The sequence below is a fragment of the Carya illinoinensis genome, chromosome 2, assembly GCF_018687715.1.
Source record: "Carya illinoinensis cultivar Pawnee chromosome 2, C.illinoinensisPawnee_v1, whole genome shotgun sequence".
Classification (NCBI taxonomy): domain Eukaryota; kingdom Viridiplantae; phylum Streptophyta; class Magnoliopsida; order Fagales; family Juglandaceae; genus Carya; species Carya illinoinensis.
The window spans coordinates 26220389-26237498 of NC_056753.1; the positions used below are offsets into that span (position 1 = coordinate 26220389).

At 34.0% G+C, this 17110-nt stretch overlaps 1 protein-coding gene across 1 annotated transcript; it reads right to left on the bottom strand.

The window, feature by feature from the left end:
- Window positions 1–1253: 1253 nt before the first annotated feature.
- LOC122300556 (phosphatidylinositol/phosphatidylcholine transfer protein SFH4-like) lies at window positions 1254–5182 on the bottom strand. The gene is made up of 7 exons (XM_043111303.1): window positions 4943–5182; window positions 4581–4698; window positions 4196–4284; window positions 4029–4075; window positions 3848–3936; window positions 2957–3090; window positions 1254–2426 (listed from the first exon to the last, which is right to left on the bottom strand). The coding sequence occupies exons 1-7, from the start codon at window positions 5036–5038 to the stop codon at window positions 1725–1727; spliced, it is 1275 nt and encodes a 424-aa protein (XP_042967237.1). The 5' UTR covers window positions 5039–5182; the 3' UTR covers window positions 1254–1724.
- Window positions 5183–17110: the final 11928 nt, after the last annotated feature.

The window sequence follows — 17110 nt, forward strand, 5'->3', positions numbered from 1 at the left end:
TAATATTAAATAATTTTTTTTTAATCATTAAAAAAATAAAAAATAAAATAAAAAAATAAAAAGGCTCCAGCAGGATCTCCCAGCGGGGGATCTAGTATTATTCTTCTTTCTTTGTTCTTTTCTGTATCTCTTTTCTTGCTATATATTCAAAACACGGATTGCATACGTTAAACGAATATTCAAACATCAATCCCCGTCCCGGCTGCATCACATCCTGGCCCTTTCAAAGCAAAAGACAATACAATTAATGCAATGAAACAGTAATGTTATAAGTTTGGTTCAATACTTCAGAGTTCGGGAAAAAAAATTAGCCAAATTAGTATTTAGTTCTAACGTAGAAAATTTATTTGTGGAAGCCCCACATAATCCACTTGAAATTGTAATGGTAAATATAAATTCCATCAGAACAATTGTGATACAGACACGTGGCGAACCCACAGGCCTGCCAGGACCCTGAAGATAGTATGTGGGCTCGTTGCGTGAGCCTACACGGCTTCATATATGAATTAATGGCCCAGGTATACAAATTAAGCAGCACCAACAAGTAGAGCGGGGAAGCCCAACGGAAAGGCAAGTCGAGCACAGGACCCTGTGGGCCGGTCATACTCCACTTGAATTCCATCCAATACACACACAGAGAGAGAGAGAGAGAGAGAGAGAGAGAGTCTCACAACTAGAAAGAAATAAAATAGAGTAATTTTAAATATAGATTCTGTATCTGTCGTATATTTTTTTATGTATGTTTTATTATTAAAAAATTAATTATTTTAATATAAATCAAATAAAAATAAATAAATAAAAACAAGAGACAGCAGAAGACTCCAAAGGGAAAGATCCCAAATGTCTAACGTCACTTGCTAATTGAGTAACAGCTCCATACCTCGACGGACGACACCCGAATATTGACGACAAAAAACGCCATCATCGGAACCAAAAACGTATATGTACATCGTGAATGTTGCCGATTTTCAATTCCCAATGCTACAGTCACTCTTCTTTTTATTGTGCCTCTATGGTTAAACAATTCAAACACCAGTTTGACTTCTCCAACAGCAAAACCCCGACACATATTCCTACCAACTCTCTCCTAACGTTGAAACCAACCTGTAAAATATGAGAGACCACAAACTAATACAAGAACAACGCTACAAAATCAATGTTTTCAAATACAAGGGTCTTAATTTCCTTCTTTTTTTTTTTTACTATTATAAAGTCCAACCACGTAGGTACAAAAGATTCTACCAACTCCAAAATATTAATAAAAAAACTCTCATTTTTCAAAACGACTAAAAAATAAGAGTATAAAATATCAGATTTGAGTCGGAAAAGAGATATGCTTTCTTTTTTCAACGCTTTGGTTTAATTTTCTAGCTAGTACATGCATACAGTACTTAGATCTCTTTCCCACCATATGATTTCAAAAGCAAAATGTTCGCCGTCTCGACCACGGTACGTTTCTTGTCCCATGCATGACGGCTTTGCGCCCCTCCAAACCCTAAAACTTGTAGACGTCGTAAACTCCACAAACCTCTTACTTGGACATAATGCACACTTTCTCACACCCCGCCTCGCACGTCTCTGCGATTTCTTCTCTCTCTCTCTGTGTTTTATTTTTCATCGTCTCTCGAAACTGAGCTCAGAAATAATTAATCAATTATTAGCACTAGTGTCATTGAGATTGTTAATCCACTATGTACTCTCTCTTCTTGGGTTACTGAATTATATCAGAACCGTTGTGATACGGACTCGTGGCGGCGTCTGATATGGGGAGAGACGATGGAGATTAGTCCACCAAGTGGGGGCCTCATCTTTGACCTGTAAATCATCTCATCGTATGGCCTCCTGTAGAACTTTAAAAACGGTAGGAACGACTCCCGGGACCTGTCGCCCCGGCTGACGTGGCACTCCCTGCGGAAAAACATGGCCGGTGATTGGAGGAACGAGGGCCGTGGGGTTCGGGGGTGGAACATTTTGCTACGTTCATCGCCGGTACTACGCTGTGGCAACGGGGTCGAAGGGAACAGGGACTTCCTCGTTGGCTTAGTGTAGCTACCACCGTAGATGCTTCCAGGTGTAGTTCTAGCAGCTGGTGATGCGAAAGAGAGGGACCGGGCGTTGAGCGGGGAGATGAGTGCGGGGCCTAGAGAAGAGTACTGGGTGGTGGTGGGTCCTACTTTGGAAGCCGACGTGTCGGCTAAGCTCAGATACCACGGTTTAAGCGAGTCAAGGTGGTGCGAGACCGTGAACGAGAAGCGTGAGGATGAGCATGAGCCGATCTTGGCCGTCGATTTCAACGACGAAGGGTCAAATCGGAGGGACGAAGCTCGTGGGTAGCTAGTGAAATCGTTGAAGTCCAACGATTCTTCAAAATCTAGTGAGGATACCACAATCGTGGCCGTTGATAGCTCAACGAACGGTCGAACACCCTGCATCCACAGTATGTAGTCAATATAGTAACCAATCTTCGAATATAATATTGGAATGGAAAATAAGGTGTTTGATTAATTTGAAAATGGACAGCCCTTCTCTTTTAACACTTCACAACCCGAAAACAAAATTTTCAGAATATCATGCATGTCTATACATGACTTGACTTCTGATTAAAGATCACAACAACAGATCCTTCAAAATTTCAGCTTAAATATTTCTCGATCAACTAGGTAAGCTTATTAGAATTAACAAAGAATTTTAGTTTTGGGTCCAATAATTTATTACAAGGTAGCTAGTTGAGATACCCGACGAAGAATGAATTGAAGAGTAAAGAACCCAACCAATTTGAAACGGGTTGTTCGAGGAATATTGACTTAATAAGCCGGAAGGCCTACATACTTAGAAATCCAAAGCAGAAGGTGGGACAGAAAAGTGGTTCTCGTTGGTGGTCAAAAAGAAACAAAAAATTTGCAGCATCCAAGTTCTAACAGATCAAGGTGGCAATATGGTTTTGAATCTCACGTACCTTCCATAGATAAGAGAATAGAGACGGAGGGTCAATGACAAAAGCCTTGTGTAGCCGGCCCGGGTAGTACTCCGCCACCATTTTCAGCGTTGTCAGAAATAAATTCATAAAAGCTGATGCAGACCTGAAATAGCCTGAATGAAACATTTTTTCAAAGTAATTAACCCCCACTCGTAGTACGTATATATCCCTTCAAAGAAAACAGAAAAAGAAACTCTATTTTCAGTATGAAAATAATTAACAAAAACGTAAACAATAGCAGAGTTATTTTATTAATATCAATAGGAAAATCAATTAATTAATTAAAAGGCTGAGCACTGCGGAAGATTATGATCATTGATCTGTAATGGCAAATCAAAAAGTTGGCAGAATCCTGGGTACTTCTGCTACTGAGCCTTTATTTAAGGAAACAACAGCTTTGAAATTGTCCACTTCTAGGAGAGTATAAGCACCAAGTCCCGATAACCAAACCATTATTCGGGACTCGACCATGACACTTCAGGGGCTCTCCAGACACTTTCTGAGAGTATCTCAGACACTGGCGCCGGTGCTCCGACACAATGGCATCCCTGGTCTCATTGACTAGCAAGGCAACTACGTACATGATGACCAGCGTGCACGTACAGTACAGATATAATGAGGCTAAACCATGTAATCTAAACGGTATTGCTGATACTCAACTTTTTTCTTTTCAAATTTATCACTAGTTTAATTATATTTTTTATTTTAAATAATCATTTTTTTAATTATTAAAAAAATATAAAAATAAATCAAATATTGGGACAATAACTTTGAGGGGGCAAAGTACTACGGATCCAAGAATCATTTTTCTAATTTCAAATGGCTAAAATTAACTTGCCACCATACATGTAATTTCAAACCTACACTTACTTGCGTCGAAAAGAAGAACGAAGTGCTCGACGTTTTTTGGCATGGTTTGAATAGCCACCTCCAGTGTAAACACAAGCAAACGAGTAAACCTGGCAGATTAAAACATGGAAAGAAAATCATTCTAATTAATACCATGTGGGACTTTATTACAAACGCGATGACAAAAACTTCCTGTACTCACACTTTCTGCGAATGGAATTTTTGGTAATCTTGCTTGATCCGGAAAATCTGTAGAAGGGTGGTACAATAATTCATGTTCTCAGTCTCTCAGATTCTCTTTACTACCATATCATGCATTTTGGAAAAAAAACAAAAAAAACTTAAGAGCAAGTGGGAGGTAATTATTACCAAAATGGGTCTGTTCTCTTCATCGTGACCGGCCACATAAGCAATGCCGTCGCTGAGCTCGGCCGAGAACTCGTCTGCTATCAAATGCTCTATATCCAAAATGAAACGAGAGAACACAAACATTTTAACAAAATGATCAGAGGCTTCAATTTTTGGATTCTTTTCTTTTCTTTTTTGTATCGTGCATGGAGAAGTGCTCACTTCAATCATTACACGGAATGTAACTTTAACGCTTAATTCAAAGTGGGAAAGTAAGATTCGTAGCCCATTGATCTGAGACCAATAAGAAAGGAAAAGAAAAGAAGCTAGCAGCGAAAAGAGTGGGTGGCTGCAGAAAACAGTAGGGAAAGCTTTTGAGAAGATCAAGGAGGAAATTAAGGATTACCGGTGCCAATACTCTCTCTCCAAGAAAGGCAAGCCCTCAAGTTCTTCGCAGCCTTCTTCACGCTATCCCCCTTGGCTATAAGAAACCGTTCTACGCAAGCCTTGTTGCAGAACTTCTCCTGTTGCAAACAAGTTCCAGAAAATGATTAGCAGTTTTATCCCTCGTACATAAAAATAATTTGAGGATGCAATACCATCTACACAGTTTAGAAAACCTTAAAATCATATTCATTCTTCAAGAAATAAGAACTAGTAATAGTAACAAAGATCATGTCAAACGCTGAGATGCTCAATAATATTGTTTGAAATTAGCAAGGATTGGTGACAAGCAGCATAGTGAGATGAACGCGAACCCACACCCACCTGCTTTACTGTAAGTGGGGCTTGTAGTCTGAGAAGCTTCAGAACAGCTTCAACCTTTGCGTCTTCTTTCTGATCCTTCTGCTCTTTCTTCCCCATTTCGAGAAAACTTAGAAATCTCCGAGAAAACACGAATATCCCAAGCTTCTGCTTCACGCAACCATTTAAAACTCGAACTCTCACTGGCTAGCAAGTAGCGGAGAAATAGAGAGATTTTAAGACTGAGATATAAGTTGAATAAAAAAGAGAGGTCTCGGGACCCGAATTTATAGCAAACGACGGCTAATAACGCCGTTATGAACACACTTCCGCATGCAGACATTTAATAAAAAGCTCTCTCTCAACGTCAACACCGCAATACCAATGTATCAATCATAGAGACGGTACGATAACGATTCGTTACGGAAACCGTCACTGTTCGACCCCACTGTGACCATCCGTTATAGCCTCATTATTATTTTTCCATTGTTGCCCCTCCTCTGTATATCCTACTTGATGCTTTTTCGGTACGCGCATTTAATTTCATACGTCGTTTCGGAAAATAGAGTTTCCATTTTAAGCCGCTGAAGCACTTTTATGTGCTGCGTCAGAAGACACAAGGGGTCTGACAAATCTACAGCTCATTTATGAAGGAGTGCAGGCCAGCCGGAAATGCGATTGAGGAGGTAGTGAGAAAAGAGGCTGGGAATGGCATTTGATGTAATTGTACGAGAAAGTACTTCCTGTTTTCGTAAATTCGACAAGGGGTATGATGATAATTTTGTAGACTAAGGACTGTGTTTGATGATGCGGCAGAAAAAATGGATGGAACCCGTGAACGGATATTATGGGTATCGGACGTACCAATGAATGTTGCAGTGTTTTCTGAGTACCACGGTTGGCAGAATTTTGTTGGGATTTATTTGTGAGTTCGGTAACTTGCTTTTGCTGTATTTCTCCTGGGTGTCAATATAACAGTAATTTTATTGTTTCTTCTTCAATCTACTCTCAATGTGCATCCTCCTCTCTCAAGTTCTGAATTATATCCCGGCCTTCCCAATTGTAAAACAGAAGTTATAAGTTCAAACGGATCTCTTGTAAATTTACATGATTTCATGATATATGTCAAATCTAGTGACGTATCAAACTATATTAATTTATAAATTTATTTTTCTTAGTTGTAATTGTGAATGACATATTTCTCATTGAGAAATGCATGAATCTCTTTCATAAACTCGATCCATGTATTTTTTCTTATATCTTTTAAAACTTGGTCTTTTGACATTTTCATGGTCATATATAACGCATTCAAGAAAGTAGTTCTTAATTGAGAAATATTTTAACTATAAAGAGATATCATAAAAGTAAAATTTACAAAATAATGTGAGTTGATGTGGTACGTTAGATTGTAAAATTATTTTTATTGTAAAGTAGATATAACATAACATATGAAACGTCAGTTTGTAAATTAATTTTTTGAGATCTTTTTGTAGTTATAGCACTTATCTATATAAAAAATTCTCGAAAGTAGGCTGAATTTTGCTGCATTAAGTGAAATGGCCGGTGGGATCAATTTAGTATAAAATGTAAATTATTTTTGCCATTTCATACCATGAAGATCTCTCTTGAATATAATATTGGACTCATTTTCCACAGCTCCAAATTAGTAATCAATGCGTTTGAGAAGTACTTGGCCATTACAAGTATTGAGGTGTGGAGGCCAGTTAATGTCAATGAAAACACACGAGACATTGGACATTAATACATAGTCCGACAAGTCAAAACGTTGATATTTGTCGTCCATTAATTTTCTAATTACATTGATAAAAGTCCAAGTACGTTGTTGTCACGGCGGAGACCTCATTGGCAAAGACCCATAGTCGAAGACACTTGATCTCCACGTGTACTAAGTACTTTTTAGCAATATATTTAATTAGCTTGTACACACGATGTTTGGAAAAATGCAAATAGTTTATTTATTGCCTAGAATTGACCGCTAGCGCCTTAGCTTGCTCATGAATTTCGAAACTCGAAGTATCAAGAACAAAATCCCCAACAATTAAAAGCAAACTCTCGTCCTTTTAATTAGTACGTATTAGCTAAAGAAAAGAGCTAGGGTGTTGTACTAAAGTTTACAAGGCTTTGGATAAATAGGGTAATAAACTTAGCCAAAGCGCAGTTTGATTAGGGCATTAGCTAGCTAGGCAGGCTGGTAATTAGTTGAACTTCCCAAAGCTTTAAAGTTGTAAGCTTTATCGTTAAAACTAAAGTAATCTCACAAAGCTGGTGTTTAGTGAACGATATGTTCCTTTCGTCCTCATTCAGCTAGAGATTCTTCTATCCCTACCTAAGCTCTCTCTCTCTCTCTCTCTCTCTCTCTCTCAAATATTCACGTACGGCCATACCACGTGGCCAAAGTGTCATATGTGGCTTCCACCCTATTCGCAGTTCTCACCTACCCTTTTTTAAGATTTTTTAGTGATTTCAAATTTTGAAACATTTTACCTTTTTTTTAGTCCAGCTCACAACTCAACGTGCTTTGCTTCTCTCACCAGTACCACGCACCAGTACTACTACTCCTAAACTATAAATGTGTATGTATATTATGGGTTTGAATCATGACCTTTTTAAATTCAAATAACCTACTGCTTTCCTCTCTGGCTTCTATATATCCTGTCTCTAGCTAGATGATCTTTCTCTCCATTAAAAACACATTAAGGTGAAAAGATAAACGTACTAGCTAGCTAGGGATCCATTTCCTTAAATATTTATGGGAGTGTAAAAGAATAGTAAATTGCCTATTCTATTCATCTGCTAGCTAAGGCTAGCTAGCTTGCTTCTGTACGGCCTGCTGTTGATCTAACTTTATATACGGCTACATGTAATCAGGTATTTTGTCCACTTTATAACATGATCTGCATGGGCAACTCAGAACTTGTGAGCCCAACATGCAATAGTTTTATTTAGTACTTTTCTGTTTATCGACTGTATAATGTGTGAAGTTAAGTATAACAAACATGACATGCCAGCTCGTTGTTTTGATCTTTTGGAAACTTATGGGATCAAACTTGCAAGTATGAGAGTTTTTAAGTAGCAGGCAATAGTACCACTCCCAACACGTACAATACATGCTGTAAATGCTTTTAATTTGCATTTATTTATATTTCTAATTAAGTTAGATATATTATTGAATTTATCTTATTTTCTATTTGAGTACATGTACTTACAATTTTATGTACAAAATTATATATCTCTTTCTTTCTAGATTTCTATGGGGACATCATATTCTTCAATTTTATTCACAACCTTATTCTTTCCCATTGCATTAGAGCTAAATGAGGTTACGAGATACTGTCAAATTATTAAACATAGTGAATTTCGCTTTCAAATGCTGAGTAGGTATAAGCTTTAAAGTCAAATCATATAAATCTCTATGTCTCTCTTTATTTATATTTTATTTTTTTGATTTGTTATTTATTTTATAAATAAATATATATTTGAGTACCATATCGACATAAATTAGAAAAATAATATTTATAGTCATAGAGTACGTAAGCGCCGCACACTCATTTTAAAAAAGTGAATAAATATGAAATTTATATGAAAAAATTAATTTTTTAATCATAGATCTCACTCTCTATTAAAAATAGTACGTGATCATGTTTATACAATTTATACTGTATCTAATATTACTCAGATGTAAAAACATAATTTTGAATTACTCAATGTATTATTGCCCGGCCTCCAACACCAAATATATGAACGACAAGATTCATTATAACTATTAAAAAGTTAAAATACCAATATGTTTTATATTATTTGATCTCAAAAAATATATGAGGAGAAAGCTTGCAGCAATCATCAGACAGAAAAGGTTGCCCGACACACTTTTCCAGCTAGCCCATCGTCCTTGAGAAATGAACACAAAGGATCCCCCATGTTCATCGACCTCTCGTGCATTGAAATTTTCTGAAATTGTGTCGCCACTTGTTCGCTTCTCTTGGACAGTATTTCAACTTTTTTTGAAGTTGCCATCATGCCTCTTTTCCCACCTCGGAAACATTAGTGCTGTCTCCACTAGTAAATCCTATCTTAACGTACGTACTACATCAGCATTTGCTAAATTTTTTCTTTGATTTCGACTCAACTCAGTCCAATCAAGTAATTTGAGACAATCCGTTAGAAAATATACCAATTAACTAATTAATTATCAGTTGAGATGACAACCTTAGACAACGGTCATATTTTGCTCCATTGGTAAAAAAAGACATTTTCATAGAATTTCAAACTTAAAATAGTAAATGTCGACAAATTGCATGACTTGGTCAAACCCATAATTGACGCATTTCTTTTGTAGCCATCCATCTACCAACATATTCAAATTATTAACTTCAAACTTTGTTATTACAATAACACAAGGTTATTGTCAATTATATAAGATCTATCTTAAAAAACAAAAAAACAAAAAAACAAGATGAATCACATCATACTAGAGTACCTCAAAGTAGTTGAAGTAAATATGAATTTAATATGTTAGAGAAATGTTTTAATTACAAAAATAAATTTATAAACTGACGTAACATATATTAAATTGTTAAGTTATTTTTATTGTAAAGTAGATCATATAATATATCATATGATATTATGTCAATTTGTAAATTTACTTTTACAAAAACTTTGTATAACTATAGCACTTACCATATAATAAATTATGTATTTAATATAAGATTATGGTTGATATATTATACTCATATATAGGAGATTCGGCCTCTTGAGGATATTCCAAATGTTTCATCCCTCAATAAAATTTGTAATTAAGCAGTGCTATCTATTCATCTATGCAGACTTATATAGTTTAGATGATCATTTTAAAATTTGAGTGAGACGTTCTACTTTTTATTCGTGATTATTTATTGGTAATACTGGAAGAAACATTTTTGAAGATACACACATGACGTTTGTATTTTCGCGGGTATTGTCACATTAATGTTGAAATTTCATAATTCGAAATTTTTTTTTATAATTTTCAAATATTTTCAAACATTCTTAATAATTAATTACCATCACATAAATGATTTACTTGTAGCAAGTATGGTACAGGCGGGAAAAGTCAAATTTGTCATTGTTTGATGTTTGAAATTTCATACTCCTATGATTCTATCTGTTTTTTTTTTTTTTTTTTTTTTTTTTTTTTTTTTTTTTTTAATTTTATTTTATTTTATTTTTTATTTTAACCCTTTCAAGTCGGGAAAGAGGTGGAATTAGTGATCATTTCATATTAGACATTTGTGACACAACTGAACGGATCATACCGTTACAAACACGACTAAACAATGTTGACCACAATGATAGTGGGCCCATTGCCTTCGTGACTCAACTATGGCCCCACCATTGAGGAAAAAAACGTTTGGTGCCCGGCCCAAACCTTCGTCCTTCTTTCTCTTGCATGCATTATTTGCCGGTCCTAATGATTTTACAAAGAATAATACTATTATATAAATTATATATTATTAAAAATTATAATATAAATTATATAGTTATAAATTATATAAATATTATATATATTTTTAAAAAAAGAATGGAGATTATTATTAAAAATTAATTTTTTCATATAAGTCTTATATATATTTACTCGATTTTCTTTAAAAAATACACGGTGCTTGCACACTCTAGGATAGTAAATATCATTTCTCTTTTACAAAATATCTCCATTTTTATTCGTACATTTAAGAGTATTGTTAATGGATTTTGCATATATAAAGGACAATTTTGATGAATATAAGATGAATTTAGATTTTGACTATTCTATTTACATAAACCTCCTAATTGGAATAGTTATTTTTTTATTATATAACAATAAAATAATATGAGATGAATTTGACTTTGATTATTTACATCAAATCTTCACATCAGATTATCCATTTATTTGTTATATAGTAATGAGTATTTAATAATTTAAAAAAATTAATTTTTAGTTAATTTTATTTTATCATATTTTAATTATTAATTATTAATTATTAATTTATTTTATTTTATCATATTTTACTCTTTAATTTTAAAAAACTGAGGAAAGTTTGTGGATATAGATTGAGAGAAAAAAAAGTGTTATAAAAAAAATAATAAAATAGTATTTGATGTGTATACAATAATTATCAAATTTGGTTTTAGTTTTAGAATTACTATAACTAAAAGTTATTGTAGCTACTATTTGCCTAATTCAATGTGGATAATTTTATTGTCTTAATAGTTAAAAAGTACAACATTTTAAAATTTAGATAATCCGGTGAGAGTGCTCTAAGTACATATGAAAACATTGTGCATCAAATATCTTTAAAAATTATTGAGGTTTTGGTTTTATATTTAAAATTGTAATGTGTTATATAGCAAGTGGTGTTTATGCACAGATTTGTATGTATCATTATTCATTATAATCTGGTGCCGATTAAGTGGTTAACAGTCCGTAATTTCAAGTATTACTGCCCATTAATTTACTACACATTTATTAAGATGAGAAATGTTACTTATCATTATTACACCACACATGATCAATATGCGATTTATCATTTTTGTCATTCTATTTAAACATACACATATTGATATATAAATATGTGTATTTACACCTTATATTTCAAACTATTAAAACTGATACCTTACATCCTTAAATTATAAAAACCCCCCGATTAAATCCAAACATTAGTTAAAAGGAAAATAGGCAAGTTGGTATAGTCTTGACAATTAGATATATCTTAAGGGAGGGTGAAAGATGTCAATTTTTGTTAATTTAACCATGCCATACATCAGTTTTGATAGTTGTTAGTATAAAATGCAAATTTCATAATAATTTGATGCTACAAAATGTATTTAGTTTTTTAAAACAAAAAATAAAAAATAAATGCTGGGCATGGATAGTCAGAGTATAGATATATCTATAATTCTTTTATAATTATTTTATGATTCATTTTATAATTAATTAGTGTAATTGTAAGAATTTATTTTTAATAAATTATATTTTAATTAACAATATTTATTTAAAATAAAATTATAAAATAATTGTAAGTTTATATTTTTTCAATTGTAATCATGAAAACATACTGCAGAAGCCATAAAATGTTTTTAAGTGGAATTTTAAATGGGATGTGTCAGCACTCAGCACCAACAGGCCCGAATTATACGGATGGCATCATAGCTCTTTGGTGGAGGTTGTCAGCAATGGGGCTGGAAGTAAGAAAGCAAAAGGGAGGGGGGGAAGGTCAGCATCTTTACTCTGACTCTGGGCTTCGCAATGATGCAAATGCCCTCTCAGGTCAAAGTTGTTTTTGGACTGATTTCACATGTTAGAGTGAGAGAGAGAGACGAGGGTCCTAAAACCCTTGGTCATTGTTTGATCGTTGATGGATCATAAAGCAACCACCACACGACGATTCTCATTTATCGCTGCTGCCTTTCCTTCCGCGGCGTGTGTCCTTTGCTACCTCAATTTTGTTATCCTTCCTCGGAACAAGATAATTCCATTAATAATTAAAATTGAGATATATCAATAGGAGAGCCTCAACTACTATTGATACTGGTAATTGAGGATCTCCACTTCTACATCCTACACATTAGACAAAATCTACTTCCTGACTAAAAAAAAAAATATATATATATATATATATATAGACACACACACGTAGTCTAGGAAAGAATACGTCCAATATTTCTTTTGTTTTGTTTCTTTATTTTTGTTGCTTGTGATTGGCACCATTTAATTTGCTTGCAATATATGTAAGAACAGTTTTCTTCATCTTACAATCATATTTAATGACATTAATTTTACAACAACCATATATTAATGATTGTAGGGCTTTAAGGTTTTAATATATATGTTAGAACAATCTCCTCAATGCCAAATCTCCAATGGATGTACCTACAAAAATGAACAAACAAAATTGAAGCTTGTTAGTAGGACCGTTCATCCATCCGGCCCAAACCGGAACCCTGATAATCGGGTTCCCGAATATGAATTTCGGCCCAGGTCAGACCCGAGCCGAAACTCGCATGTCTAAATATAGGCGAACTCGGGCCGGGTACCGGGGTTAAAATCCGAAACCGGTACCAGAGTTGTTTAAAAATAAGTAAAAGCTAAAAAGTTAAAAACCATACAGAACGTCAGAATTCAAAAACCCACATTCAAACCTTCTCTCTCGTGCTCTCACCCACACGGAAACCCTAGCCTCCACTTACCGATAGTTCCAATCCATCGTCTTCATTCTTGTGCGCCAATCGAAGTGAGTTCTTCTCGTTCTCTCTCTCTCTGGGTCTTGGTTTTCATTCTATCTTTTGGTATTTTAGTTTTCATATTATTTTAGTAGATCATAATATGAACCCAGGAACTGATTTCTTGAGTAGAGATTTGGTTTGATGATTGGAAATTATAGACAGAGCAAAGGAAAAAGGATTTGATAACTTAAACAAAAAGAAATTGATGGAGAGAAAGCAAATGGGTGTGCATCGGTCAAACACGAAATAAACAGCCACCAAAAGATCTTGTTCTCTTTGTTTTTTTTTTCTCTCTCTCTTTGTTGATTTTAGGTTTGTTTTGATGAAAATGTTTGAATGTTTGAGGAATTTTTTTATGGGTTAAATCTGTAATGTTTTTATAAGTATGTTTGTACACTCTGTAATGGAAAGATCTGTAATGTTTTGTCGAATGGGATTTTTGGGCGAGTTTGTCGATTGGGTAACAAGATTTAGGTAGAAAAAAGTCAAACCCAAATAGAAATAGGGTTACTGTGGTGGTTCTGTTCTCTGTAGTGGTTCTGTTCTATGTGTTAGATATGGTTCTGTTATCTGTGGTGGCTCATCTACAAGAGTGTTTGCCAATGTTCAAGTTTAGATTTGAAGCAATTTTTTAGGATTTTTTTTCTTTTATTACTTTGTTGATTTGTGTTTGTTTTTTTGTTATTTTGTTAAACATGGGTATAAAGTATATACTGATATTTTGAATAGATCATGATACTTGCATTAGTGAGTTTAACAACCCATCCATTATGACTCTTAGTCTTTTTGCCTAAAGTGTGGTGCGCACTATTTTGCTTGTATAAATACCTCTCTAGTTGTTCTATAAGTAAGAGATCCAGGGAGACAAAATCTACTTGGGCTGCAGTTTGGGTCATATTGATAGGCTTGGCTATGGTTGCTGGTAGGGCATATCTTGTGTACAAATATAGATTATGGGTAAGCTTGTTGCATTATTTTTATGTTTCGTGACTTCATTTATTCATGTTGATAGGGAGCCTTTACTTTTCATTTTAGCATTAGTTTATACCTCTCTTGACAGTCATATGAGATCCATAAAATGCTTAGTACTATATTGGGTCTTGTGAGGTAGAAATTTTATACAAAAGTGGGTTCTGTTCAATTGGTCTCTTTATAAATGTTACTTGTATTAATACTTAGTCTAGTCTCTTTATACAAAAGTGGGTTCTGTTCGCTCTAGTCTCTACATTACAATAATTTTTACCCGACATTTTCCTTTTCCTTGATTGGTAGTTGTCAATTTAACCCTAATTGATCTATCAAGTTTGACAAAAGTTGTTGTTGGTATGTCATGTACCTGATTGAACTTCTATATAGTGTGTTATACTAGACAACTGGATAGCTAGCTAGTCATTGATTTGAAAAACGTGCTTGTGTAGGAAGGAAAAGTTTTTGGAATGAAGGTTGGAAGGAAAAGTTTTATTTATTTATTTATTTATTTTTCTTGAGAAAAAAGAAGGGTAAGAGAAGGATCATCAGTGTAGGTTATTTATTTATTTATTTTTCTTAAGTACACCTTTTTCATAACCTGGTTTTTGCGTTTCTAGTTTTGATTTTGGTACATTTATGCTGCTAGTTATTCTGCTGGTTTTGACATACTTTCTTTGTGAAACAAAATTTACAGAACCAATGCAACCTGTCACCTGTCTCAGAGGGTTCTTCTTTTTGCTTATAGATCTATCTTCATACCATATGATTTCATCGTTTTGGAAGAAATTGGTTCTGTTGTCTTTGAAACGTTTAGCCTCACAAATGGCAGTAACATGCTCCAATACATGACACGAGTAGATTCAATTGTGTAACAAGGTTGTCCAATTAATTGGCTTCATAACCTATTCTATTGGAGTTGTCATATCCTTAGTTTTATCTTTCTCTCTTTTTTTTATTCACCCATTTATATAAATGGAGAATTTAGTGTTCCTTTTCATGGTTTGTATTTTTCTATGTTGATATACATTCTTATTGTTCAGTTTAGGTGGCTGCAGAGAATATATTAGAAATTCAATGTAGTAGTTGTCTTCCGTGTGGGTGGCTACAGTGAATATACTTAAAGTTTTATTTGATATGATTAAATCATATGGAAGACTATGTTATTGATATGTAACTCATATTTTATAATTTTATATTTTGTAATGTAATCTAATATGTAGTAGATTGTATACATTTTAGTTTTTTAGTTTTATATATTTTATTATTCTGGACAATGTTATGCTTTTTAACATTACCTCTTAGTAAAATTTTCACAAAATATAGCCTTTTTTTTTTTTTAAAAGGTATGATTTTCAACATTTTTTAAAAAATTTCTATAATAAATATAGGCTTTTACATAAAGAGAATTATGCTTTTCAACATTGATTTTTCTTAAAAAAATCTTTAATATAATATGGGTTTTTATTTTTAAAAAAATTATGCTTTTAAAGGGTCAGGAAAAAAAAGGTTCAATCCGAAACCCGAAATCCAGGTTTTGCAAAATCTGGGTTCATTCGGGTTCCAGCTCGGATTTCAAATCCGGATTCCGATTTGGATATACCCAAATTTCTAAATTGGAACCTGAATGAACAACCCTACTTGTTAGTCGGTCCAACTATTTGGATAGTTTTAATTGGGTAAAGAAATAAAATACAATTAAAAATAGGATAGACCGGCCGTAGTAGCTGTGTGTACTCGATCTTGAGTTCCCAAATGGAAACAACTTCAAATTCTAGTGTAGCGGTCCCACCCATTCATTTGGGCCAATATTAATCATTAAAGTCGAGTGGGTTGTGGCTGGGTTTGATGGGCCGAGCCTAACTTTTACACTCATTGGGTTGATCACTAGACCTGATTATACAAGCCCAAACTCTTACAGTCATCTGGACCCAATACTTCTTTGGGACCAAAAATGCTTATAAAACGAACCTTTTATCCCTTCAACTTCCTTTCGTTCATGTTCCAGTTTACCTTTTTATTTTGTATTTTCATTTAAAATGACTTTCTTGGTGCATGTAAGTTAGTACTACAGCCGCCCTCCACTGCCACCACTCTCACGCATAGTGGCTCACACACCGCCACTTCTATTACCAAATGTCAATTAAGCTCTCCTGTCACTTATGGTGAACTCGTTGAAGCTCACTTTTATCATAAACTATTTCATCTTAAACACAATCATTCGAACAACAAAATGTTTGTTCGATCCATATTTTTAATAATTCAAGTTTATGGGATGACATTTAAATTTCGTTTCAAAAGATCACTTTTAAGGTTGACAAAATTTTGACCCTAAAACATTTTGTCCCTATAAATAGAGAACATTTGTCACATTTGGATCAAAACTAAAGGCTAGTCAGTGCGCCAATCCCATCGAGGTCACAGGGATACATAAGGTTTGCTTTACAAATCTCAAATTTTGGTAGCTATTATATAAAAAACCCGAGAATTGAAAAGGGAACACCAAAATTGTAATAACATCTAGCTGAAAACAAAATGATCTCCAAAAATAGATTATGCATATAGTATATCTTGAAAAAGGCGGAGGAGTAAGAGAAGAGGACGTGAACATGAACGAGAAGAGGAATACGAAGACGAAGATGGTGAGAAAGAGAAGAATGGCATGAAGAGAACAGGAAGAGAAAGAAGAGAGAAGGAGTAGGATGAGAAGTACGAAGAGAGGAAGGAAGAGGAGAGGAACATAAGATGAAAAGAGGAGAAATAGGATGAGTAAAGAAAGAGAAGAAGGAGGATGAGAGGAATATATGAAGAAAAAAAAGAGTAAGATAAAGAAAAGAAGATAGGACGGAAGGAGAAGAATATGAGAAATTAACAATAATAAAAATATAAAAACATTATAGGATAATAATAAAGGAGACAATTAAATTAACAACAAATGTGTAAGCGGATTTCGATTTATTCACCTTC